Below are 26,325 nucleotides of genomic sequence, written 5' to 3'. Positions count from 1 at the left end.
GCCTTGGAGGCCGGATCTGCTGCCCCTGTGAATTCTGCCGCCTGAGGCGGTTGCCTCACCTTGCCTCATGGGTGAGCCAGCCCTGATGACCAAAGTATTGATCTCCTCCTCCTCCTCCTCCTCCTCCTCCTCCTCCTCCTCCTCCTCCTCCTCTTTCTTCGAATCATAGAGTTGGAATAGATCACAAGGGCCATCGAGTCCAACCCCCTGCCAAGCAGGAAACACCATCAGAGCACTCCTGACATATGGTTGTCAAGCCTCTGCTTAAAAACCTCCAAAGAAGGAGACTCCACCACACTCCTTGGCAGCAAATTCCACTGTCGAACAGCTCTTACTGTCAGGAAGTTCTTCTTCTTCTTCTTCAGGAAGTTGTTTCTTCTTCTTCTTCTTCTTCTTCTTCTTCTTCTTCTTCTTCTCCTCCTCCTCCTCCTTCTCCTTCTCGGTAGGGCCTTTTCGGTAGTGGCACCTGCCCTGTGGAACACCCTCCCAGCAGACGTCTAGGCAATAAACAACTATTTTACTTTTAAAAGACAACTGAAGGCAGCCCTGTCTAGGGAAGTTTTTAATGCCTGATGCTGTATTGTTTTTAATATTCGGCGGAAGCCGCCCAGAGTGGCTGGGGAAACCCAGCAAGATGGGCGGGGTATAAATAATAAATTCTCATTCTTCTTCTTCTTCTTCTTCTTCTTCTTCTTCTTCTTCTTCTTCTTCCTCTTTTTCATTAAGAAAAGCACCACTGAGCTAATCCATTTTTATCAATTTTGTGCACTGAGATTATGGTCTTCCAGATTACTTATTTGAATCACCGATTAACGTGCGGAGGAGTCTATTTACAGCTTTGAGATTTCACACTATGCTCACAGCCTGTTTGGCCTGGATGGAAGGGCATGACAGTTTACTTTCACTCGACTTCTCATTTTTCCAATCTTAAATTCAGTTCTTCACATTTCTGCAGGGAATGCAAATCTGACAGATTCATCTTTAAATGTGAACTGAATTGAAATTCTCCTACACCCATGCATGTATACAGTCATTTGTGTACCTGGGGCCACGGAGGAGTGAAAAATATTGTTCATTATGTGTAGGGTTTTGAAAATAATCTCCAAAAAATTTGAAGTTTTTGAGCTATTTTTAAGGAAATTTGCCAAAAAAATCAACACTTCCAACATTCTGTATGGGTTGTCATGGGTTTTCACAATTTCCGGAAATTCCACCCAGACACTATTTCCGACAGATGTATCCTGGATATGTCTGGAAAACCAAATGTATAAGTCATATTGCTCCCTATAGAATTCTCCTAGGGATAGATTTCTTAAAGAAATTCCCCAGAGGGAGTAAAACATGTGACTTGTTGATGGATGGAGATAAATATACATTTTCTATGGACTCTGCTGCAAATAAAATGTTTTACATGTGTTGTAAATTGCAATATACAAATATAACACTAGATGGCGACAGTGAGCTATGCCAAATTCAATGTATTTTTCAAAACTTTTTTATATGTGTATAGATTCCACCTATGTTTTCCATAGATCAGACATGTATAGCATGGGGTCCTATGTGCTAGGGAACCATCAGTGTTGAAATGTACAGTGGTACTTCGGGTTATAAACACCTCGGGTTTCAAACACTTTGGGTTACAGACTCCGCTAACCCGGAAGTAGTACCTTGGGTTAAGAACTTTACCTCAGGATGAGAACAGAAATTGCACGGCGGCAGCACGGCGGCAGCAGGAGGCCCCATTAGCTAAAGTGGTACCTCAGGTTAAGAACGATTTCAGGTTAATAACGGACCTCTGGAACGAATTAAGTTCGTAACCAGAGGTACCAGTGTACTTCTACACTGCTTGTATTTTTGTGATAGTCGGTGGTTTGTATCAAATAAATCTGACTGCCTGACCTTGGAGCATCGGGGCCGGCACTACTGTTAGGCAGAGCGAGACAGCTGCCTCAGGCAGCAGATGCTGGAAGGCAGGGTTATGGCAAGAACGTACCAGAGGACAGACATTGTTAAGTTGTGGGTGAACATATCAGACGACACAGCGATTCTTCAAACAGCTCATGTTTATTCACAGGCCAGAACAGAACTGAACTGAAGCCTTCAGCCAGCCTGCTTATATAGAGCTCCACTACAACGCAACAGTAACAACTTTCTGTAACTATCCAATCCCTGAACGTCACTTTCAATCCCTTATTTGCATATGTGGACCAGAATGAAAACTATCTACAGTATCCCCCTGCTGGCCCAGGGTGAGAACTTCAGTACATAACAGACATTGTGCCAGGAAATCCCTCTGCCCACAAAGTTAGCCTGCTGCTGCCCTCAGATGTAGTGCAGAATGCCATCCTGTCACACTTTCCCCTAATATAAGCATTCAAACTGAACCAAATTTCTCCCGTGTCTCTAAACCTGGGTGCCACTCCATCATTGCCCCTTTCAGTAGGTGTTGCATTTTCAGCTCCTTGCCTTTTGCAGACTGTGTCTTTGTCCCCAAGAATCTGGTGAAGGTTTTGATCCTGCCCCCGGGGCAGTGGCGTAGCGTGGGTTGTCAGCACCCGGGACAAGGCAAGTAATTTGCGCCCCCCCCCCGCTGCACTGTCCCTCCCCCAGATAGTCCCTCGCTCTCTCTCTGCACTGCACCGCACCGCACGCCTGGCACCCTCCCCTCCACAGTGGGCGGCGACCCAGCGGCTCGGATCGGATTCGCACAGCCAGCACTGCAGTGAGAGAGAGTGAGTGAGCCAGGTAGGGGCAGAGAGCTGCGAGTGCGAGCGCCCCCCCCCAGATGTTGCGCCCGGTGCGGCCGGCCCCCCTGCACCCCCCACGCTACGCCACTGCCCCGGGGAAGTAAGAGCTTGTCTCCAAGCCAACAAACTGCCAAGGTGCCTCTCTTCTCCAAAAGCACACTCTCCTTCCAAGACATTCAGACAATTTAGGCTGGCTCCCCAGGAATGTTGGCATTCGAGAGAGGTGCCCATTTGCATCTCCAGGCTGGCAGAGCTATACATAGACGGGTGCACTCCAGTTAAAAGGAAATCTTTCTGGGTGGCATTATAAAATATCATAATTCATAGTGTGTGTGTATGAAATAGAACTCTCTAGACCCATAACAGACTTATCCAGAATTCTGTGAATGTTTTAGTGCTTGATTAAAGATTTGAAATGGATAATTTCGGGCTTCCCCCTTTATAAGCATTCCAGAGCAAAGACAGAGCTCTTCCTCTCCCATTAAGGTTTCATGTTACTATTTTTGATCCTCGCGACTCTTTTCTCTGTGTATAAAACAGCCAGTGCCTCTCAATAAGGCCTCAACATGTTGCTTCGCATTTCCTCGCTCGCTCCATCCCTTCGCCAGATCCTTATTTTGCTGTTGTTGTTATTTTAAAAGATCTCATGAGACAAAAATAGCCTTGTTAAATATTGGGATTAAAAGATAAAGGCCCCAGGACACTAAACACAGCTCCGGATTTGGAAGGAGGGGGAAACTTGGTTGCCGTCATTTATAGAACCATTTGGAGGCACTAATTTTTGTAAAAAATTAAAAACTGGGTACAGTGGTACCTCAGGTTAAGACATCTGAAGGCAGCCCTGGTCAGGGAAGTTTTTAATGCGTGACATTTTAGTGTACAGTGGTACCTCAGGTTAAGTACTTAATTCGTTCCAGAGGTCCGTACTTAACCTGAAACTGTTCTTAACCTGAAGCACCACTTTAGCTAATGGGGCCTCCTGCTGCCGCCGCACTGCCGGAGGACGGTTTCTGTTCTCATCCTGAAGCAAAGTTCTTAACCTGAAGCACTATTTCTGGGTTAGCGGAGTCTGTAACCTGAAACGTATGTAACCTGAAGCGTCTGTAACCCGAGGTACCACTGTACTGAGTTTTGGGTGGATTATTTCTCTCTCACATACACACCTGCACTCAGACAGCCTCACAATCACACCCACACACCCACACAATGTTACACTGAGCCTTGAAGTCATATCCAGATGTTAAACTGTCCAGCCCAAACTCTGTACCACTTACCAGATTGTCCCCGGCTTTGCAACATTTCAGACATTTTGGGAACTCCCCTCAAGAATCAGAACAAGGGCAGGGGCCCTTTAGGTTAAAGCCACATTTCCTCTGGGGAAATTGTTATGTACTGAAGTTCTCACCCTGGGCCAGCAGGGGGATACTGTAGATAGTTCAGGTCCACATATGCAAATAAGGGATCGAAAGTGACGTTCAGTGATTGGATAGTTACAGAAAATGGTTACTGTTGCGTTGTAGTGGAGCTCTATATAAGCAGGCTTGCTGAACCCTTCAGTTCAGTTCTGTTCTGGCCTGTGAATAAACATGAGCTGTTTGAAGAATTGCTGTGTCATCTGATATGTTCACCCACAACTTAACAGAGGACAAAAGCTTAAGTTAGCAGGGGGCTACTGTAGATAGTTTTCACTGAGGTCCACATATGCAAATAAGGAATGGAAAGTGACGTTCAGTGATTGGATAGTTACAGAAAATGGTTACTGTTGCATTGTAGTGGAGCTCTATATAAGCAGGCTGGCTGAACCCTTCAGTTCAGTTCTGTTCTGGCCTGTGAATAAACATGAGCTGTTTGAAGAATCGCTGTGCCGTCTGATATGTTCACCCACAACTTAGCAGAAATTGAGTTGGGGGACCACAGAGGATGTAGGAAAGAATTAGAGCCCAAAGTGTTTGGTACTACATTTTTTTGTCTGCCACCCTGTTTTCTTTCTCCCGCTGTGCCACCCCCTTTTCTGCTACAGAATACGGGAGTCCAGACCTTCCTGGGTCTTCTACAGTGGAGTCATCCGAATAAGAAAATAGTCATGCCACACCCTCAGGATGGGAAGCGGGAAGTACTGGCTTCATAGGCTCATATAAAGGTAAAGGTAAAGGACCCCTAAGGGACGCGGGTGGCGCTGTGGTCTAAACCACAGAGCCTAGGACTTCCCGATCAGAAGGTTGGCGGTTCTAATCCCTGCGATGGGGTGAGCTCCTGTTGTTTGGTCCCAGCTCCTGCCCACCTAGCAGTTCGAAAGCACATCAAAGTGCAAGTAGATAAATAGCTTTCTGTGCGCTGCTCTGGTTTGCCAGAAACGGCTTAGTCATGCTGGCCACATGACTCGGAAGCTGTCTGTGGACAAACGCCGGCTCCCTCGGCCTAAAGAGCAAGATGAGCGCACAACCCCAGAGTCGTCCGTGACTGGACCTAATGGTCAGGGGTACCTTTACCTTTAAAGGACCCCTGGATGGTTAAGTGCAGTCAAAGCCAACTATGGGGTTGTGGTGCTCATCTCGCTTTCAGTCTGAGGGAGCCGGTGTTTATCTACAGACAGCTTTCTGGGTCATGTCGCCAGCGTGACTAAACCGCTTCCGGTGCAACGGAACACCGTGACGGAAGCCAGAGCGCATGGAAACGCCGTTTACCTTCCCGCTGGAATGGTACCTATTTATCTACTTGCACTGGCATGCTTTTGAACTGCTAGGTTGGCAGGAGCTGGGACAGAACAATGGGAGCTTACTCCGTAGCAGGGATTTGAACTGCCGACCTTCTGATCGGCAAGCCCAAGAGGCTCAGCGGTTTAGACCACAGCGCCACCTTCCACCTTTGCTCATATAAGAACACTTATGGAACTTCCTTACACACCCTTCTCCTTCTGCTTCCTTTGGTGACGTTTCCAGGTCACTTCTGGCTTCAGTGTGATATATTGGATGACCCTAAAACGGTCGCTGACTGTACTTGCTTCAAGGGACTGTCCAGCCTGTTATCAGCAGAGAATTCAGAGCAAAAGGTGTTATTGGGGCCTATTTGTTTCTCCAAGGATCCTAAATGTCGATGGTTAGGCTAATCGCCACGTGGTCCTCAGCCATTTTTCAAAAACTGTCTTTACGCACAATTCAAAACAGGGCATCTGACCCCTGTTTTGTATAAATATAAGTTTGTAGGGAGGCAAAAAGAAATTATATAAGAAATATGTAACTGTGCGGTATAAAGTAATGGATAGACAAACTACAGTGATATTAATTGAAAGTCACTTTTAAATTTCTTTTCTATAAATTTTATAATTGTGTTCAATACCAGGAGTATATATGATGATAATTATATGAATCTTCTTATATCTTATAGTGTGGTGGTTTGTTTGAAGAAGAAGAAGAAGAGTTTGGATTTGATATCCCGCCTTTCACTCCCTTTAAGGGGTCTCAAAGCGGCTAACATTCTCCTTTCCCTTCCTCCCCCACAACAAACACTCTGTGAGGTGAGTGGGGCTGAGAGACTTCAGAGAAGTGTGACTGGCCCAAGGTCACCCAGCAGCTGCATGTGGAGGAGCGGAGACACGAACCCGTTTCCCCAGATTACGAGACTACCGCTCTTAACCACTACACCACACTGGCTTTGATTTTTCTGTTATTTGTTTGTTTGAATGTATGTTTGTTTACTTGTATGTACGTCTGTTTTTCATAAATGTATTTATTTTAAATTAATAAAGATATATTTTAAAAAATCAGGGTATATGAGGGGTGCAGCACATCACTCCTCTTTCAATTTGCATCCATCAGCAACGATGGGGTGGCACATGATGTACATGGACAAAAGCCCTTAACTGAGCAACTGCATAATATTATTCCTAGCCAGAGACGGCTCAAAGCTCCCAATTTTTACCAAAAGGCCCTGCCTTTTGCTAACGTATACACAAGCCCGCACAAAATAAACAGCCCTGTTTAACATCTGCTTTTGCCTAAATAGAAAAAGCAGTTGATCTATTTCCCCACCCGCACCCTCTCTCCTTTCAATAGTGACAATAATTTACTCTGCTGGCCAGATGAAATAAGATTGTCTCCCCCCGTGACACCCCCTCGCCCCCAACAACAACCAGATGCGGCTTGTATCATGCAGGTGTTCCCCCAGCTGGGAAATATGGAAATCTGCCATTCAGCAGGGATGATGGTTTGTGATAGAAATGCGAGGGCGTTAAAAATAATTCAAGTAAGAGGAGGCTCTTCTCCCTGGGGTGCATTGGGGGGGCTGCCATATGCAGAACATACGATGGGGGAAGCAGCTGGGCTGCAGTTGAGCCGAAGAGTTATAAAGTTAGAAACGTATTTGGCCTTTTCAAAACATAAGCAACAGCCCGCTGCCATGGAAACGGATTTCAACAGTAAACTCCTGTTTTTTAAGACTTCCAAACATAATAATCCCATTAGACTCATGTTCAGGTGGTCTCAAAGAAGTGAATGAACTTGGTTACTATGTCCACGAGAGTCTTGTTTACTCAAGGCTTCTATATTTACCGCCAGCATCCACTTTTCTGGGAAGAGGCAGCATTTTACAATCAGTCCTATTTTAAGGCCCACAATCTTTGATAGGGGCAGAAGCAAAAAGAGGCAGATGAAAGGGCAGTGGGGGCCCTGGGTTGGTTGCTATTTTAGAGTGCATTAGGAGCGTCTCCACCTCCATCGTTCTGCCCGGACACTGAGGTCCAGCGCCGAGGGCCTTCTGGCGGTTCCCTCACTGTGAGAAGCCAAGTTACAGGGAACCAGGCAGAGGGCCTTCTCGGTAGTGGCACCCGCCCTGTGGAAAGCCCTCCCACCAGATGTCAAAGAGAAGCACAACTACCAGACTTTTAGAAGACATCTGAAGGCAGCCCTGTTTAGGGAAGCTTTTAATGTTTAACAGACTACAGTATTTGTTGGAAGCCGCCCAGAGTGGCTGGGGAAACCCAGCCAGATGGGTGGGATATAAATAATAAATTATTATTACAGTGGTACCTTGGGTTAAGAACTTAATTCGTTCCGGAGGTCCATTCTTAATGTGAAACTGTTCTTAACCTGAGGTACCACTTTAGTTAATGGGGCCTCCTGCTGCCACCACGCTGCTGCTGCGCAATTTCTGTTCTCGTCTTGAAGCAATGTTCTTAACCCGAGGTACTATTTCTGGGTTAGTGGAGTCTGTAACCTGAAGCATCTGTAACCTGAGGTACCACTGTATCATTATAGTGCATATAGGAAGGCAGGCGAATTCTGGGCTTGTGGGATCTACTTTGTTTTTCACAAAAAACGACAAGATCTGCCAACCAGAGCCACAGGTATCTTAACAGAAACAGTCCATTTGCAATATTATTATTTTTAAGAAGTCCCATAGGAATTTTGGGCAGCGGAATACAGAGGCAGTAAGTTCCACCTTAGTTGGGTATAAGTCCTTTTGCTGTTGTTTGCTGGTGCTGACTTGTGACAGGGCCTCTTCGGTGGTGGTTCCCTGGTGATGTTATGTGTTGCCTAGTGAGGTGTGCCTGTCTCCTTCACTGTTAACTTTCAGGAGACATTTGAAAACATTCCCAGGCGACTGACTGATTGTTCCTGGCAACCCTGTGATCAATAAGTGGACTAAAAATTGTAATTGTAATTGCTTTCTGAATGTTTTAATCTGTTTTAAAATGCTTTTCCTTTGCTTTTAAATTGTGTATCTGTCTGTGCCTGTTCTCAATTGTCCATTTTCTGAATGATTCAGGGAAGATGCTCTCTCCCACTATGAACTCACAGGCAGATGTGCAGCTGATGTAAACTTGTGTGTTTCTTTCACATTAGCAACACAATCCACTGACATATACCAGCTGCTGATCTGGTTTCTTTGAGCTGTCCTTTTAAGATAAAATAACTCGCAAGACAAAGCAAGTCCACTAAAAACAGGTTTATTTACTTATTTCTTTATTTTTTATAAAAAATTGTACATCAAAGACTTCATTATGGTTTTTCGATGAAGAAACAGGAGAAGGTTTTACATATTACAAAGGGATGTATTCAGTTCCAGGTTTTACTACCGTTTTTTTTTTTTTAATGAACACTGTACATTTAGAATTGCAAATCTGAGTTATAAAACAGATATATAGGATGAGTAAGGCACTGCTGTATTGTAGAAAGTTTAACAAAGGGGAGCCAGCTCTTGGATCCCAAATTCTGGAAAAAAACCCAACACAAGTCAAAGCCAAAAATGGTCTAAAAAGAAAAAGAGAAGAACGTATAAGCAGCTGTTTTTTCAATTGGGGGATTTTAGTATACAAACATATATTCCCCCACCCACCCCTCCTTTGCTCAGGAACTCAAGCAACAATACTCATGCAGAAACATTACTCCAAATGATGTTGTCTTTCCATTGGGAGCTTCACTCATTGTTGGCAAAGCTTCTTCCTTATGTCCCATTTTTCTTGGAAAAGATAAAATGGTAACAAGTGGTATGGAAACACCCAGTGCGAACTATTTTCTCTTTATGATGCTCATTCATCCCAGATCAGTTAAAGAACAAGAACACAAAAATCGAATAGGAGAGGAAAAATAGGTGTCTGAGGAATTAATTCTTCTTTTTTTATAACCTCTATCCACATCGTTTAATGTGGGCGAGCTATCTTACTGTTAGATCTCTTAACGGTGTTAGATGGTCTTAACGGTGTGTCCGTTAACAGGTTGTAGCCAACTAATTTCTACTCATAGTAAACCCGCTGAAATTGATATACCTAGGTTAGGCAGGTCCATTCATTTCACTGGGTTGTATCCAGTGCTAGAGTAGACCCATTCACATTAATGGGCATGACTAACTTAGGTTCATTAATTGTGGAGGCCAGTTCTGGATCCACACGTCCTTCCACAGTGGGGACATAGGTTTCCGGGCGGGATTCGTTCATTTGAACGGCCCGTTCTGACTGAAGCGCTTTGAGCACAACGTGGGTTTGTGGACAATGGGATGTACAAATAAACCACCTGAAGTGAAGGTGGGTTCCCACGAGGCAAGACACAGTGATAACAGCAAGAACCTTTATTGAACTACAGAACTGGACAACAGGGGCAAAGCAACTGCTTATATACATTTCTGAAGGCCTGGGCCACTCCCACTCCCCATGTGATTGGCTGTCTAAACTTCCAAGCTGCGAATCATAACTCAGAGTTTAAGGGCCAATGGCAGAGGCCCAAATCCTGAAATGTTCTGTGATTGGATATCATGTATCGAATCAGAACACAGGGGCTCAGAATCCTTAGAAGCTCAGACAAACACAGACCACTGAATACACAGCAACACCTATGGCAGGAGTGGGAAACCTGCAATCTGAACGCCAAATGTCGTCCTCCGTTCCCCTGTATCAGGCCCTTGGGATTCTGCCTAGGCCACACCCCCTTCTCAGGCCACACCTCTTATCGGCCCTGCCCCGCCCCCTGGCCAAGTGCTTTTGCCTCGCTGAAAAAGGTCGGCGGTTCGAATCCCCGTAGCAGGGTGTGCTCCCGTTGTTCGGTACCAGCGCCTGCCAACCTAGCAGTTCGAAAGCACTCTCGGGTGCAAGTAGATAAATAGGTACCGCTTACTAGCGGGAAGGTAAATGGCGTTTCCGTGTGCGGCTCTGGCTCACCAGAGCAGCGATGTCACGCTGGCCACGTAACCCGGAAGTGTCTCCGGACAGCGCTGGCCCCCGGCCTCTTGAGTGAGATGGGTGCACAACCCTAGAGTCTGTCAAGACTGGCCCGTACGGGCAGGGGTACCTTTACCTTTTTTATTTGAAGGTGATGTCCTGCTATTCTAGAAAGAAATGAGAAAGGCAAAAAATTATAGCCCTATTCTCATTTCCAAACCGTGATGACTGAACGCATTGGGGTGTGTGTGTGAGATTTTGGCCTCTGGCCTTGTCCTTCTGCCTCCCCAACCTCTGTGTATTCAGTGGAAGGTGTGGCTTGACCCCAGTTATGCATGAAAACTCTTTCATGCGATTGGAAAGCCTCTGTGATTGGGGTCCTCCTTAGTGTGTGCACAGAGCCAACGCACATGTGGTTTCCATGCGCACAGCGCTCTTCCACCACTTCCATCGAACACATGAGGGTCTGGGGCAAAGCCATTGGGTACGACCCCACTCTTCTCAGTGGGAATAGCTGTGCTGTGCAGTCGGTGTGTGACTTACATGCGCAAGGAATCGGGTGGCGAGAAATGCCGCCTTTATACAGAAGGTTCGCAATGCCCAGGTTATATTGCTGGAACACATATCCTACTCTTGAATTATAAGCATAACAGCGTGGTTACAAGTACTAATTTCCTTAATAAAGGGACTTTCCCTTCCCCTTTTAAAAAACAAAACAAACACACCCCGTAAATTCTATAAATAAAGTCGTAAGTGCTTCATTTAAGGGAATATTTCTTTGGCTGCTGTGGGTGCTTGCGAGTGGCTTAGCTGCAGAGGCTAAAAGGGGTACGGTCCTACAATTAGCGTTAATCTCAGCACGGAACTCGACCGATAGTTCATACTGTTGACGGTCAGCAACTCCAGGTCAATGATATGTTCTCGAGGTCCCGTTAACGGCTTCACCAACACAAGCATTGCGCTCACAGAGCTTGTTTGCTGAAAGAAAATAAGGAATTGGAAGTTATCACCTGGAAATGTCTGGCTCCACCCCACCCACCTGGAAGTAAGTTTCAAAGAGCAGTGTTTTCACTGACTTATGGATAGGGATGTTAGAGAGTGGAAATTGCCAATGTTCACTTATTTGCCCCATGTCTGGAATGAACATTTGTCCAGCAAAATAATCGGTACTCTTGCTGCTGATGTCTGCAAACAATAGGTAATAGATTCATTTCCCCTCCCTAAGCATCGCACTTCCTTTGCACTGAAATGGTGCAGGATAATGTAATGATAATTATGTAAAATTCTCCCGCAGCAGAGAGTGAGACAAATATGTCGTCTTTGACGGAAGCTGAACTGCAGCAGAACAGCCCCAAGGCTGCATGTGACAAACGGCCTCTGTCCAGTATACCTGAAGGAGCGTCTCCACCCCCATCATTCTGCCCGGACACTGAGGTCCAGCCGAGGGCCTTCTGGCAGTTCCCTCACCGCGAGAAGCCAAGTTACAGGGAACCAGGCAGAGGGCCTTCTCGGTAGTGGCACCCGCCCTGTGGAACACCCTCCCACCAGATGTCAAAGAGAACAACAACTACCAGACTTTTAGAGACATCTGAAGGCAGCCCTGTTTAGGGAAGCTTTTAATGTTTGAGGCATTATTGTATTTTAATATTGTGCTGGAAGCAGCCCAGAGTGGCTGGGGAAACCCAGCCAGATGGGCGGGGTATAAATAATAAATTATTATTATTATTATTATTATTATTATTATTATTATTATTATTATTATTATTATGAACACATGTTGGAATGAAAATCAGTGCCCTCTTACCCTCCCAGTTGCAGAGCTGAATTCATTTTATTTTTTAAAAATATCCCTAAAGCTGCTCCGGGCTGGCAGGGCAGCGTGAGAAGGATGCAACAGCCATGTGCCTTTGATCCTAACCTCGCTTTGCGAGGCTGAGCTCAAAGGGCGCATGACTGTTGCGTCCTCCTCATCCCACCCATGGGTGTCAGGGTGTGGGTGAGATTTGCCTGCCAAGGGCTGCATCAGGCAGCTGGGCTCTCACCTGGGGGGGGGGGGCAGGTGGTGCAGCATGGCCCTTCTTGTCTCTGGTGGGGTGGTGCTCTGGCAGTGTTGGCAGCGAGGGCTGGGCTGGCACAGCGGACTTCATTCATGTGCTGGCCCAGGAGCCGGCAAACCGCACTATGCTGCTGCCCTTATGCAGTGGCGTAGCGTGGGGGGTACAGGGGGGGCCCAGCCGCACCGGGCGCAACATCTGGGGGTTAGGGTTAGGGGGCACAAATCCACAGGTTAGCGGGTGCAAATCCACGGGTTGGGGGGCGCGCAAATTACCTGCCTTGCCCCGGGTGCTGACAACCCACACTACGCCACTGCCCTTATGGGAGCTTTATGGAAACCCAGGCAAGCTGAGTCAAATTTTGTTAGCGGAACCTGGCGAAATACTCACTCTCAGGACGAAGTCTCCGTTCTCATTTCCAGATTTGATCCGGAACGTGTTAATGGTATTGGGGTAAATGGTGGTCGCCTGGATTTGGAAGATATCGGACGGAGTCGTTCTTTCTGAGCGGATGCTCATGTATTTGTGCACAATGGAGTATGGAAGGTCTCGGCAAAGGGGGTTGGACACCGGGCAAACGCAGCGACTGTAAGACAAACCACAACGACTGAAAAACAAACTCCTCGCACCTGCGGGCTTTGCAGCTCTGAATGTTGCAAATGAGGCTTTGCTAAAAGATCTCTTAGCGGTTCCCCTTACTTTTCAGACGACAGCACGTAAGGCTCTTGGCAAGGGTTCCTCGGGTAACAGCGGTATCCGCCGTGATAGTTCCAGCACATTTCGTCCTCCCGGCATTCATGGCCCACTTCACATTCATTGATATCTAAGAGAGGAAGTGAAAGACTTGAACCTTTAGAGTTTTGCTGGCAGAACCTCTAAACTGTTATAATTTAGATAGGCCTTTGTACAGTCACAGGGACGCGGGTGGCGCTGTGGGTAAAACCTCAGTGCCTAGGACTTGCTGATCGCATGGTCGGCGGTTCGAATCCCCGCGGCGGGGTGAGCTCCTGTCTTTCGGTCCCAGCTCCTGCCCACCTAGCAGTTCGAAAGCACCCTTAAGTGCAAGTAGATAAATAGGTACCGCTTTATAGCGGGAAGGTAAACGGCGTTTCCGTGTGCTGCGCTGGTGCCGGCTCGCCAGAGCAGCTTCGTCACGCTGGCCACGTGACCCGGAAGTGTCTCCGGACAGTGCTGGCCCTCAGCCTCTTAAGTGAGATGGGCGCACAACCCTAGAGTCGGACACGACTGGCCCGTATGGGCAGGGGTACCTTTATCTTTACCTTGTACAGTCACACCTTGGATTATTGACGCTTTGGGTTGTGCAACTTCCGGTTGCACACTGTGCTGAACCCGGAAGTACTAGAACGGGTTTCTTCCTGGTTTCAGCGCTTGCGCATGCACAGAAGTGCCGAATCGTGACCTGCGCGTGCACAGACGTGTGGGTCATGGGTTGAGAACGCTGCGAGTTGCGAACGTGCCTCCCGCACGGATCACGTTTGCAACCCGAGCATCCACTGATCTTGAATCTGCAGCAGATAGCTGCCTCTACCAAGCCGGCAGTAGAGAACCTCCAGCCCTGTGGCCTGATTATTTATTTCATAAAATTGATATACTGCATGATTGTAAATAAAACATAGAAGCAGTTTACTCCCCCCCCCCAAGATATAATTAGCACTACAAATTTTACAGCCGCAATTTAAAACAGACGAAAAGTTAAAACCGCAATAGAATAGGCCAAAATAAAAAATAAAAAAATCATACAAACTTTATAAGTGTTTGGGTAGGCTCGTCTGAGTATGAATGTCTTCAGCAGGTGCTGAAAAGGATGCACTAAACGACTTGGTTCTCACAAATGTGGAATGAGTTTTAGGTGGCACTTGTAGTAGTGCCAATTCCACTGATCGAAGCGATCGAGTTAAGGTGATCTTGTATGTAAACCGGTCCCAAATTGTAAAGGGCTTGATATACCAATAGTAACACCTTGAACATGCCCCCCTTGTAGCAGATCAGCAGTTCAGTGTACATTTTTTGAGCGCAGGTGATTTAAAACTGTCTAATCAATCCATAATTAAAATATGAAATGACATTAAAACATCTTTAATTAAATGACACAGTTTAAAAATGCAACAAACAGTTTAAAAAACCCAGTTAGAACAATGTCATGTAAGTTCAGATCCAGGAGAATGCTTGCCTAAACAGGAGCCAGCGGCATGCCAATACTGATGACTTCTCTTATTTTAGAAGGACGTGCATTCCACAATCCTGACGATGTCACTGAGAAACCAGGCTGGGGCAAAACTAAACTGATATCACTGGATGTCATAACGATGTAAGGTGGGTTGTGGCTCCCCCTATCAAAGGTCTTGTCCATAGTTCTGCTTGCCCTGTGCTGTCCAGGCTTGGGTCTGAGTGGTTGTTCATTTGTCTCACCACTTTCCCCAGAAAAACCCGCTGTTTGCTGCTGAATCGGAACAAACGCTAATCCACAGAATAGCTGTTAAGTTGTGGGTGAACATATCAGACGACACAGCGATTCTTCAAACAGCTCTTGTTTATTTACAGGCCAGAACTGAACTGAACTGAAGGGTTCAGCCAGCCTGCTTATATAGAGCTCCAGTACAACGCAACTGTAACAACTTTCTCTAACTATCCAATCACTGAACGTCACTTTCAACCCTTTATTTGCATATGTGGACCTGAGTGAAAACTATCTACAGTATCCCCCTGCTGGCCCAGGGTGAGAACTTCAGTACATAACAATAGCCGATTGCCATTTGCTGTGATTCAGCAGTAAATCAGTGGGACAAGTGGAAGTGTGGACAAGGGAAGGTTCTAGTACATGAGTCAGATCCAGTTGCCCACCAAGTCACCTGGCTTCTGTTAGCAGATCTTGGGGTTCTAGTGAAAAATAAAGTAGACTCCACAAGTCTGGAACCCGCCCACCCATAATGTATAGCTGCCAGCCTCATGTATGCAGGACTTCCATTCATCTTAAACCAGGCCTACACAGAGTCCACCAATCATGTAGTGTGGTCTGTAAGATGCTTAATATCTCCTCCACCTCTTCCTGGATCTTTGCAGTTCCCTACAGGGAGTGACTGACCAAACTGCGGGTGGCAGTGGAAGACAGGAGTGCCTGGCGTGCTCTGGTCCATGGGGTCATGAAGAGTCGGACACGACTGAACGACTAAACAACAACAACAACAGGGAGTGAAGAAGGTTCATCTGCCCCCTGCTTTGCTGTGCTGGTGGCAAGTTGCACAGGGGGCATTTTGCACTGCCCATCTTGAAGAGATTTACAGGAAGAATCCTGAGACAATGAAAGACTCTTTGAAAATGGTTGTTGTTGTTATTATTATTGATTTTTAATTTCAAGTAACAAAAATGCCCATACAAGGAAAACAGAGCTTAGCGGTTGCACAGAAAAGAAAGAAAAGTAGTGGGTGATGGTTTTAGACGTTCCAAGAAAGGCTGTGATGGCCTGGTACTCAGGCTCGGACCCAGAGCCAGAGGATTCTCAGTCCGCACCAGACCCTTTGCCTCAGGCGGCAGCTCAACCTAGCCTGGGGCCTGATTCTGAAGAGCCCCAGTCTGCACAGGTTCCCCTGCAACAAGCACCAGCTGGGCCGAATCAGGGGCCTGAGCCTGCCCTGGCTCCAGATGTGTGGATTACCTCGTTGCCTTCAGCTGGGCCATCGCTTACAGCTGCCCCACTATCGGTTGGGTCAGGAAAGGCTGAGGCAGCCTCTGGGTCTAGTAACCCACTGTTGTCTCCCAAGCTGCAGACTGAGGTCTGAGAGAAGGAGAGACCTGCGTACTCGCAGGAGGAGTGCTCGCCTTCGGGCGAGACAGGGAGGTGAGTCACTGGGGGATCAGGACCGCCCATTACCCCGACAGAGATAAAAGGCTGCTGGACCCCGCCCCAGGTTGTGGGAGCAAATTTTGCCATTTGCCAGAACCTGCCTGTGATCCTGTACCTGTCCTTGCCTGGTTTCCTGCCTCGTGTCCTGCCTTGGCCCTGTTGGACTGACTCCTCGTGGAACCCTTGGATTCGTGACCGGACCTGAACCGTGTTGCTTGGGTTACCTCCGGGCCCAGCACAAAGGCAATCAAATGAGAGTGTCTCTCCATAAGGTTCTATGAGTTAATGGAGGATGAAAACCATGGACGACTGTCTTAACAAAGTCGGTAAAGGGATACTATGAGGTATATATTAGGTGTGGTTCTTCCTACCCCACAGATCAATATTGGTTTATATGATAGAATCAAGGCGGCAGGAGTGCCACAAGAGAAATATGCTTACCTTGACAGTTTCTGCCTCTGATTAACTGGTAACCATCTGGACACAGGCATGAATACCTCCCTGGTTCATTGACACATTGATACATGCAAATGTAGTTCGAAGTTCCGCATTCGTTGACATCTGTAAAACAGAGACATCTGCTAGACGCCATATTTTCCTCCGGTTTGTTTGTTTTTTAATAAAAAACTTGCAATTTATTTATTTGACTTCTATATTTATACGACTTCATCATAAGTGCCAGGGCGGTTCATAAGATAAAAATACAAAGCAACAGAGTGAGGGCAGGGAGCATTGGCCAATGAAATCTGGGGTCTGAAGTCCAATCAGAGTGAAGGCAACGCTTCTGCCTCTTATTCTGGCATCTTGTGTTTAATTTCTTTTTTAAAAAAACCACACCCAGTAGCAGGGTCTTCACCCCCTGAGACATGTGCAGGCATCGAAAAGGGGAAAAGTGACCAGGGCTTTTGACCCCAGAAAAGCCCCTGCCATTTGAAGTGGGGGGGGGAATTGCTAGTAAATGTTTTGCTCAGTTTTAACTGTGGGTTGAATCCAGTTAAGTCACTGCATGAGGGGAAGAGCTTCTGCTTAGACAGCAGGACTTCCTCTCTCCCCTTTCATCTATATCCTGACAACATCTATTCTGAAGGGTTCAAGGAAACCATGAAGTGGATTTAGAGTGTTTGTGTGTGAGGTGAGGAGAGGGGCAGGAAGTTCTCCTGCACATGCAGAAGTTCTCCTGCACATGCAGAAGTCACTTCATTCATGCAACGACTCTGCTGGATACAACCCTACAAGAGTTATAGGGTTAGGACAAAAAGCTCTTCCTGTTCTGTTATATCTCACAGAGCGGGATTCAACTAAGTTGTTGACTGCACAGAAGGAGGTCTGCTTGTGCAACAGGATTGCCCCCCTTCTCTGCCCCTCTGCATCCCCAAAATATGCTCTGGAGGGTTGGGGAAACCCCCGAGCCAGGTGACTCACAGATAAGCCCTCTTGAACCTTTCCCCCACAATGCACCACTTTTTAAGAGTGGCAAAATGCTGCCACCCCACTGTTTTCACAACCCCAGCACAGGCCTTTGAGATGGACTCAATATTATTTCTGGTATTTGGGAACGTTTAACCAGAGATGCCAGGGAATAAGCTTGTGACGTTGTCCTTGTTTTCACATCACTTTAAACCATAGTTAAAATAAGCCATGGTTTAATGTGCCTGTGCTGTGGAAATCACATTCGGCCCTGTCCTGCTGCTGCACTGCCAGGAAACAAACCATGGCCTGGCATAATAATAATAATAATAATAATAATAATAATAATAATAATAAAATTTATTATTTATACCCCGCCCATCTGGCTGAGTTTCCCCAGCCACTCTGGGCGGCTCCCAGTCAAGTGTTAAAAACAGTACAGCATTAAATATTAAAAACTGCCTTAAGGTGTCTTCTGAATGTCAGGTAGTTGTTTATCTCTTTGACATCTGACAGGAGGGCGTTCCACAGGGCGGGCGCCACTACCGAGAGGGCCCTCTGCCTGGTTCCCTGTAATTTGGCTCCTTGCAGCGAGGGAACCGCCAGGAGGCCCTCGGCGCTGGATCTCAGTGTCCGGGCTGAACGATGGGGGTGGAGATGCTCCTTGAGGTATACAGGACCGAGGCCATTTAGGGTTTTAAAGGTCAGCACCAACACTTTGAATCGTGCTCGCAAACTTACTGGGAGTTATATCTGAACCAGGGCTCTTTGTTTGTTTCCTCAAGCAAACCATGAGCGGTAAGCTAAGAACAAACCATGGTTGCTGCTTGCAATTTGTTTTAAAAGAAGCAAAACCCAGGGTTCAGATGTAACAGTAAACCAGACTGTGGTTTGTTCTGCAGTACCATGGCAGGAGAGGAGCAACGGGACGTGATTTCAGCAGCACGTACCACGTTCTCATTAAACTATAGTTTAACTATGGTTTAAAGTAGGGTTGGGAAACCTGTTGTTAGGATATTTCCGTTCCACCTTAAAAGGGAGCAGGCTTTGAGTCACAGAGTCTGCGCATTTCCTGTTTTCACAGGTTGTTTCTGTTGTGTCTTTACTTTCGTTTCTCTCTCTCTGCCGGAAACTCTCAAGCAGGCAGTCATGGTTTTTCTTTGTTCTGATCAACGCTGAATAAACTTCTATATCATGCTCTCCTGACTGCATCTTTCGCTGTACTTTATCTGCTGATAAGAGCGTGCATCAGCTCTAGAATGTGGGAAGTTATTTCTAGAGCTCCTGTCGCTAATTGCTGATACTGCGTGTCTACGGGAGATCGATGGACGTCCGGAGACGACGTGGAGTCAAGATGGACTTTGTCTCCCTGGCAGTATCCCAACACCTGTGGCCCTCCGGATGTTGCTGGACTACAGCTCTCATCGTCCCTGTTGATCAGTTGAGGCTGAAGGGAGTTGTAGTTTAACAGCAACTGGGGGGCCACAGGTTCTTCACATGCAAACCAGACCATTGTGCATGCAAAGCCCATGTTCTGCAGAAGTCGGACACAATTCAGTGCAAAGTGAAGCCCCATCAGGATTGATTTCAGTGACTGCTTAGCTCGCCCTCCGTAATCAGTGGGATTTCTAGGTGCTTAACTGTGGTTGTACCTGATGACTATGGACATTAAAGGTTAGAAGACTGCTGATAAAACAAATGGGGACGGTTAAAAACCTCTGACTAGGATGATGGAGAATCTGGAGTCACTAATGTTTCTACTCACATATTACTTGCACAGCCCAAAGTCAACTTAAAAGGCTCCTACCATCCCATGTTCTTTGAGAACCACCAATGTAGCCAACAGTCACTCACCATCGCAATTCATTCTGTCCCGGCTTAATTCAAAGCCCTGATTGCACTGGCAGATGAAAGATCCGACTGTGTTGTAGCAGAGTTGTGCACATGGGTTGCTGGTCTCACATTCATTTATGTCTAAAAAGGAAAGATGATAGGCCTTTACTAGGGCTGGATAGATCCGTCAATTTGTTACTTCATTTTTCCCCAGTCTTAAAAATCAGTTTTTCACATTTCTGTAGCAATTTGTGATTTTTTTAAAAATCACCATGAAAATTTGCCTGCATTTTAATGCATTTTTTTCTTTAAAAAAATCCCAAACACATCTTTGTTTGCATTTTCTCCCAATACACATATTTTTGCAATGCAATTTTCCCTAATAGAATGCATTTTGGTATGTTATCTCTTCTAAGAGAGATACACTTTACCCTAGCATATGAATTTTTGTACACATTACCTGGCTGAAGAAGAGCATTGCAAAATTCATAGAACTGCGAATGTTGAAGGAGAGCTGTGTTTTGGTTTGCGTATTATTTCAGAGAGTGTAATTTAGTAGTTTGCCTTTAAATGTGAACTGAATCAAATTTCTGCCCCAGCCTTACTCTTCACACAAAGCTGGGTCTTCTCTCACATTGTATTTAGGCAAATTCACCGGACGGTCCAGGTAGGCTTAACTTTGCAGAGTCAAGACAATTTATGTAGGATTTATATACCTAGGAAATGACAGCCAAGGTGTCTGGGTCCTATCTGGCAGAGGTCCCCCGCTAGCCCTGCTATCATTTATTAACACTGGAGGTGGTGCCTAGTACTGTATGCATTGAAACTGCGGACTTTATCACCAGAGGAAAGAGACTACACAGAGAATTCTGTGACTCAATCAAATGAATGGGAACGTCCATATCAGTGGACATTTCATTTCACAAAATGTATATATCGCTTACTAGTCCTAAAGACCTCTAAGCAAGTTTGCAGTAGGCAATCCAAAATATGGATTGAAGGCACCAATCAAAACAACCCTTAAAAAGAAATCGCATGAGAAAAGTGTTAAAATGTAAAATAAAACCCAGAAACGTTTCGAAACACTGATACTTACTAACATAATGTACCAGAAGTACAAAGAAATTTTCAGCAGGCATCAAAAACCATCTGGTGTCCAGGTGGATCTTGGGCCGACCTTGACTCTTCTGTAAATTTGGCATTTTAAATTTATGTTGTGGTTTAATTGGGCTCTCAGTTAACTTCTATGGATGTTACCTTATGTAACTACAGTGCTGCCTCGCAAGACGAAAAGAATCCGTTCCGCGAGTCTTTTCGTCTTGCGGTTTTTTCGTCTTGCGAAGCAAACCCATTAGCGGATTAGCGCTATTAGCGCTATTGGCAGTTTAAGGGCTATTAACGCCTATTAAAGGCTTAAGGGATTAGCGGTTTAGCTGCTAAAATGCTTTTAGCAGCTTAGCGCTTCAGAAAAAGGGGTTTTGGAGCAAACAAAAACCTCAAAAATTTTCGTCAATTTTCGTCTTGCGAAGCAAGCCCATAGGGAAATTCGTCTTGCAAAGCGCCTCTGAAAATGGAAAACCTTTTGTCTTGCGGGTTTTCCGTCTTGTGAGGCATTCGTCTTGCGGGGCACCACTGTACTGTTAAACTTCTCTGATGATAGGATATAAACAAATCCGAATCTATGTACTTTTCTTTAAATTAATATTTCTATGATCAAACATTTTAGGGAAGTTTTTAATGTTTGATGTTTTATCGTGTTTTTAATATTTTGTTGGGAGCTACCCAGAGTGGCTGGGGAAACCCACCCAAATGGGCGGGTATAAGTAAATAAATATTTAACTTATACGCAGAATGCATCATGCGAAAGGCTGGGCTAGATGAATCCCAAATCGGAATCAAGATTGCTGGAAGAAATATCAACAACCTCAGATATGCAGATGACACAACCTTGATGGCAGAAAGGAGGAATTAAAGAACCTTTTAATGAGGGTGAAAGAGGAGAGCGCAAAATATGGTCTGAAGCTCAACATCAAAAAAATGAAGATCATGGCCACTGGGCCCATCACCTCCTGGCAAATAGAAGGGGAAGAAATGGAGGCAGTGAGAGATTTTACTTTCTTGGGCTACATGATCACTGCAGATGGTGACAGAAGTCACGAAATTAAAAGACGCCTGCTTCTTGGGAGAAAAGCAATGACAAACCTAGACAGCATCTTAAAAAGCAGAGACGTCACCTTGTCAACAAAGGTCTGTATAGTTAAAGCTATGGTTTTCCCAGTAGTGATGTATGGAAGTGAGAGCTGGACCATAAAGAAGGTTGATCGCCGGAGAATTGATGCTTCTGAATTATGGTGCTGGAGGAGACTCTTGAGAGTCCCATGAACTGCAAGAAGATCAAACCTCTCCATTCTGAAGGAAATCAGCCCTGAGTGCTCACTGGAAGGACAGATCGTGAAGCTGAGGCTCCAATACTTTGGCCACCTCATGAGAAGAGAAGACTCCCTGGAAAAGACCCTGATGTTGGGAAAGATGGCGGGCACAAGGAGAAGGGGACGACAGAGGACGAGATGGTTGGACAGTGTTCTCGAAGCTACCAGCATGAGTTTGACTAAACTGCTGGAGGCAGTGGAAGACAGGGGTGCCTGGCGTGCTCTGGTCCATGGGGTCAGGAAGAGTCGGACACGACTAAATGACTAAACAACAACAACAACAACAACAAATAAATAAATAAATAAATAAATAAATAAAAAATAAAATTTAATACCGTGAAAGCTCCTGCCTAATATCAATGGGCAGGAAGTGCCAACGCCTAGGAGCTGCTACACTAAACGACCGATTTCTTGCAAGTGCAAAATGAACATTACGTGGTTCTTGTAAAAGTGCCGGTTTCTTCAGACCTAAGCAGTCAAGTGGGCACCTATGCCATGCCTCTTTATTCATGGTCATGTTGTGGGTGAGCCTGGGACCTGTTGCACAAGCTGTAGATGGGAGAGGAACCTCTCAGAAGCTCCTGCAGGATCTCCTGAAGAAGGAGGCTGGGGCCTGTCAAGAGGCCCTTTACGTTTCTGAGAACTACAGTTCCCACAATGCATTTAGGGTCTCTGTGTTTGCTGCATATGGCTTTAGCTGCAGGAAAACCTGCTGTGTGCTTTTCTAAGCATACAAATTCAGTGGCTGAAGGAACACGCATGATCTGAAGGTGCCCTCACTGCTTTCAGTCTAAATATACTCATCTTATGTAGGGTCAAGCTCTGGGAAAACCCAGAGCTGCAAGTTTAAAGTTTAAAGTTTTCTGTGCATGACACTGTTTGTTTGGCTTCTCATGATATCAGCAAGAAACCTTCCTCCACCAATCTCTTGTGCAGTTTTGCATTTTGATAAACAGGATCCCTTTTAAACAATGAAGAAGATGATTTTTTTTATAAAAGAGACCTAAATCCAGGAACATTTTGGGGGCACCTTTAAAAATTAAATATAATGTGGACAACCTATCTGAAAAAATGGGGAGTGTCAAGGATAGTGGACTAATTTATCCAATGTAGCTGCCATGCTAGTTTCCTTCTATGCTTGAGAGAAATGCTGTGAGTTCTTTTGTTTTAAATATGACAACTTGCCTTCACTAGGCTTGTTCAGCACCAACCCTAACACTGAGCTACGGCTGCTCTGATTTGCTCAGACGTATGGTGGATTCTACGGTTGCTGTAATGCAGTTAGAACTGTCAAGGATATGACAAGGTTTGAGGCTGCCTTTAAATCACACAGAATTAAATGCAAAATCCATTTTACATTGTCTTTTGCTTTCTATTGAGAACGTCTGGTATTATGCTTCAGGGGAAGGAAAAACAATATCCAAATTCCTGCGCCATGAGAAATGGAAGTCAAGTGTCATAAATCATGTTATGCAAATTAATACTAAAGTATGCAGCTGTGCTAAAGTAAGTATTCTGGTTTTTGAGGATTTTTTTTTAAGCAGTGAAAGTTAATTGAACATGTACAACAGGAGTAAATGTAAAGGGACCCCTGACCATTAGGTCCAGTCGTGGCCGACTCTGGGGTTGTGGCGCTCATCTCGCTTTATTGGCCAAGGGAGCCGGCGTACAGCTTCCGGGTCATGTGGCCAGCATGACTAAGCCACTTCTGGCGAACCAGAGCAGCGAACAGGAACACTGTTTACCTTCCCACTGGAGCGGTACCTATTTATCTACTTGCACTTTGATGTGCTTTCGAACTGCTAGGTTGGCAGAAGCAGGGACCGAGCAACGGGAGCTCACCCTGTCATGGGGATTCAAACCGCCGACCTTCTGATCGGCAAGCCCTAGGCTCTGTGGTTTAACCCACAGCGCCACCCGCATCCCCCCAAGGTAGGGTAAAGGTAAAGGGAACCCCTGACCATTAGGTCCAGTTGTGACCGACTCTGGGGTTGCGGCGCTCATCTCGCTTTACTGGTCGAGGGAGCCGGCGTACAGCTTCCGGGTCATGTAGCCAGCATGACTAAGCCACTTCTGGCAAACCAGAGCAGCGCATGGAAACGCCGTTTACCTTCCTGCTGGAGCGGTACCTATTTATCTACTTGCACTTTGATGTGCTTTCGAACTGCTAGGTGGGCAGGAGCAGGGACCGAGCAACGGGAGCTCACCCTGTTGCTGGGATTTGAACCACTGACTTTCTGATCGGCAAGTTCTAGGCTCTGTGGTTTAGCCCACAGAGCTACAAGAGGAGTGGGGGACCTCATTTTCATCTGTCGCATGTAATACTCTAAGACACTCAGGAATCTCCCAGGCCACACCCCTTCTTTCCAGGCCACACCCTCACTGTCCCCTCCATGCCCTCTTTGAATGCTTTTGCCTCACTGGAATGTGCCTTCCACTAGCTTGCCTGGATGGGAAGAGCTGTCTGGAGAAGCCTCTAACTTTTGTATGGCTGAAATGTAGCCTTATATACTATTCACCTGGCACATGGTCTCTGAAAGGGTGCACATGAAGCAAACCTGCCCCCAGAATGCAAAAGGTCCCCTACCTGATGGAAATCACGGCAGGGGTACTGGAGCAATAATAACATACGGCATTGTCCCTAGATAGGAGGACCATTAAAGTGACAGGCAGGATCAAGTTAGGTTCTCATTGACTCCCTGGTCCTGAATGGGGTAAGTGTGCCCCTGAAGGACCAGGTGCGCAGCCTGGGAGTCATTTTGGACTCACAGCTGTCCAGGGAGGCCCAGGTCAATTCTGTGTCCAGGGCAGCTGTTTATCAGCTCCATCTGGTACGCTACTTGCCCGTAGACCAGCTCCATCTGGTACCCTACTTGCCCATAGACTGTCTCGCCAGAGTGGTGAATGCTCTAGTTATCTCTCGCTTGGACTACTGCAATGCGCTCTATGTGGGCTTACCTTTTAAAGTGACCCGGAAACTACAACTAATCCAGAATGCGGCAGCTAGACTGGTGACTGGGAGCGGTCGCTGAGACCATATAACACCTCCATTGTTCTGCCCGGACCCTGAGGTCCAGTTCCGAGGGCCTTCTGGCAGTTCGCTCACTGCGAGAAGTGAAGTTACAAGAAACCAAGCAGAGGGCCTTCTAGGTAGTGGCGCCCGCCCTGTGGAACGCCCTCCCTTCAGATGTTAAGGAAATAAACAACTATCTGACTTTTAGAAGATAATTGAGGGCAGCCCTGTTTAGGGAAATTTTTAATGTTTGATGTTTTATTGTGTTTTTAATATTCTGTTGGAAGTGGCCCAGAGTGGCTGGGGAAACCCAGCCAGATGGGCGGGGTCGAAATAATAAAATACTGTAGTAATAGTATTATTATTATGCACAAAATTCATTGGTACTCCTCCAGCTGAGCTGGCAGCCACCATTTTTCTTTCCCAAGGAATTCCTGGAACAATACTATGTTGGGGTGCATGGGGAGTAGCACTTTTAGACATTAAAATGGCCGTCCTCAGGTGAAGAGAGCGCTGATGAGTGTTCTACACCCCTCCAATGCCTACCACACCCCAGAAGATGAAAAGACAACATTCCATTCTCTTTCAAAATTGACCCCATTCTAAATCAGCCAAAACTTCTCTTTTGATAACCTTTGGCACAGCTTTGGTTAAAATTGGGAACCCTTTGAACTATGTTGTCCCATGTGATGAGACACCACTATTTTTATACACCACCATCTTAACAGCTAGATAGTGTCTTTCTAAAAAATACTAAATAAAAAAACGAGGGATGGGTGAATCTGACAATTTAGGTTTGTCTTAGTTTCTAATTTTTCTCCAATTTTAAGTTCTGTCCTCCATATCAGGTTTTTTTTTAATATAAAGCCTTCATGAAAAATCACCATCGTTTCACTACAAATTTATCATAATATACACATATTTGCATGCAAATACTATACACATTCTTGCAGTTATTTACCCTAACATAATTGATTTCTATATGTTGTTCGAATATATGCACACCTTAGCTTAGTATGTGCATTTTTGCACGTCTTTTACTTGGCTGGAGAACAGCATTGCAAAATTCGGAGAAGTGCAAATTTCAAAACCTGGCTGTGTTTCAGCTTACGTATTGTTTTGGAATGTGCCAGTTAGGTAGGTTCACCTTCTAATGTGAACTGAATGGACTCTCCCCCATCCCTAATTAAAACACACAGCACGACACACCTATTACCTACAACCTATGACTTGAGTGGAATCTTGCATCCAAACTGGCTGACTTTTTGAAGGAATGTGTTTCAGACCATTTTTATTCAGGGTTTTTTGTTTTTTTAAAGTGATCGATTTTGC

At 45.8% G+C, this 26,325-nt stretch overlaps 1 protein-coding gene across 2 annotated transcripts in view; it reads right to left on the bottom strand.

The window, feature by feature from the left end:
- EFEMP1 (EGF containing fibulin extracellular matrix protein 1) overlaps window positions 1-26,325 on the bottom strand; it is a 116,121-nt gene that overhangs the window by 36,506 nt on the left and 53,290 nt on the right. Inside the window, exons 8-12 of one of the 2 annotated variants that reach the window (XM_083432723.1) lie at window positions 19,573-19,692; window positions 16,753-16,872; window positions 13,149-13,272; window positions 12,840-13,035; window positions 10,526-11,373 (exon numbers count right to left, since the gene is read on the bottom strand). In XM_083432723.1, the coding sequence (XP_083288849.1) occupies window positions 11,215-11,373; window positions 12,840-13,035; window positions 13,149-13,272; window positions 16,753-16,872; window positions 19,573-19,692 (719 nt within the window). In that variant the 3' untranslated portion in view covers window positions 10,526-11,214. Of the gene's footprint in view, window positions 1-10,525; window positions 11,374-12,839; window positions 13,036-13,148; window positions 13,273-16,752; window positions 16,873-19,572; window positions 19,693-26,325 lie in introns of those variants that run through there. The other variant, XM_083432724.1, reaches the window with a different exon arrangement.

The sequence above is a fragment of the Podarcis tiliguerta genome (genome assembly GCF_965153285.1).
Source record: "Podarcis tiliguerta genome assembly, chromosome: 3".
Classification (NCBI taxonomy): Eukaryota; Metazoa; Chordata; class Lepidosauria; order Squamata; family Lacertidae; genus Podarcis; species Podarcis tiliguerta.
The sequence above is the reverse complement of the archived record's forward strand: the minus strand, read 5'-3'. Positions and strand labels throughout refer to the sequence as shown.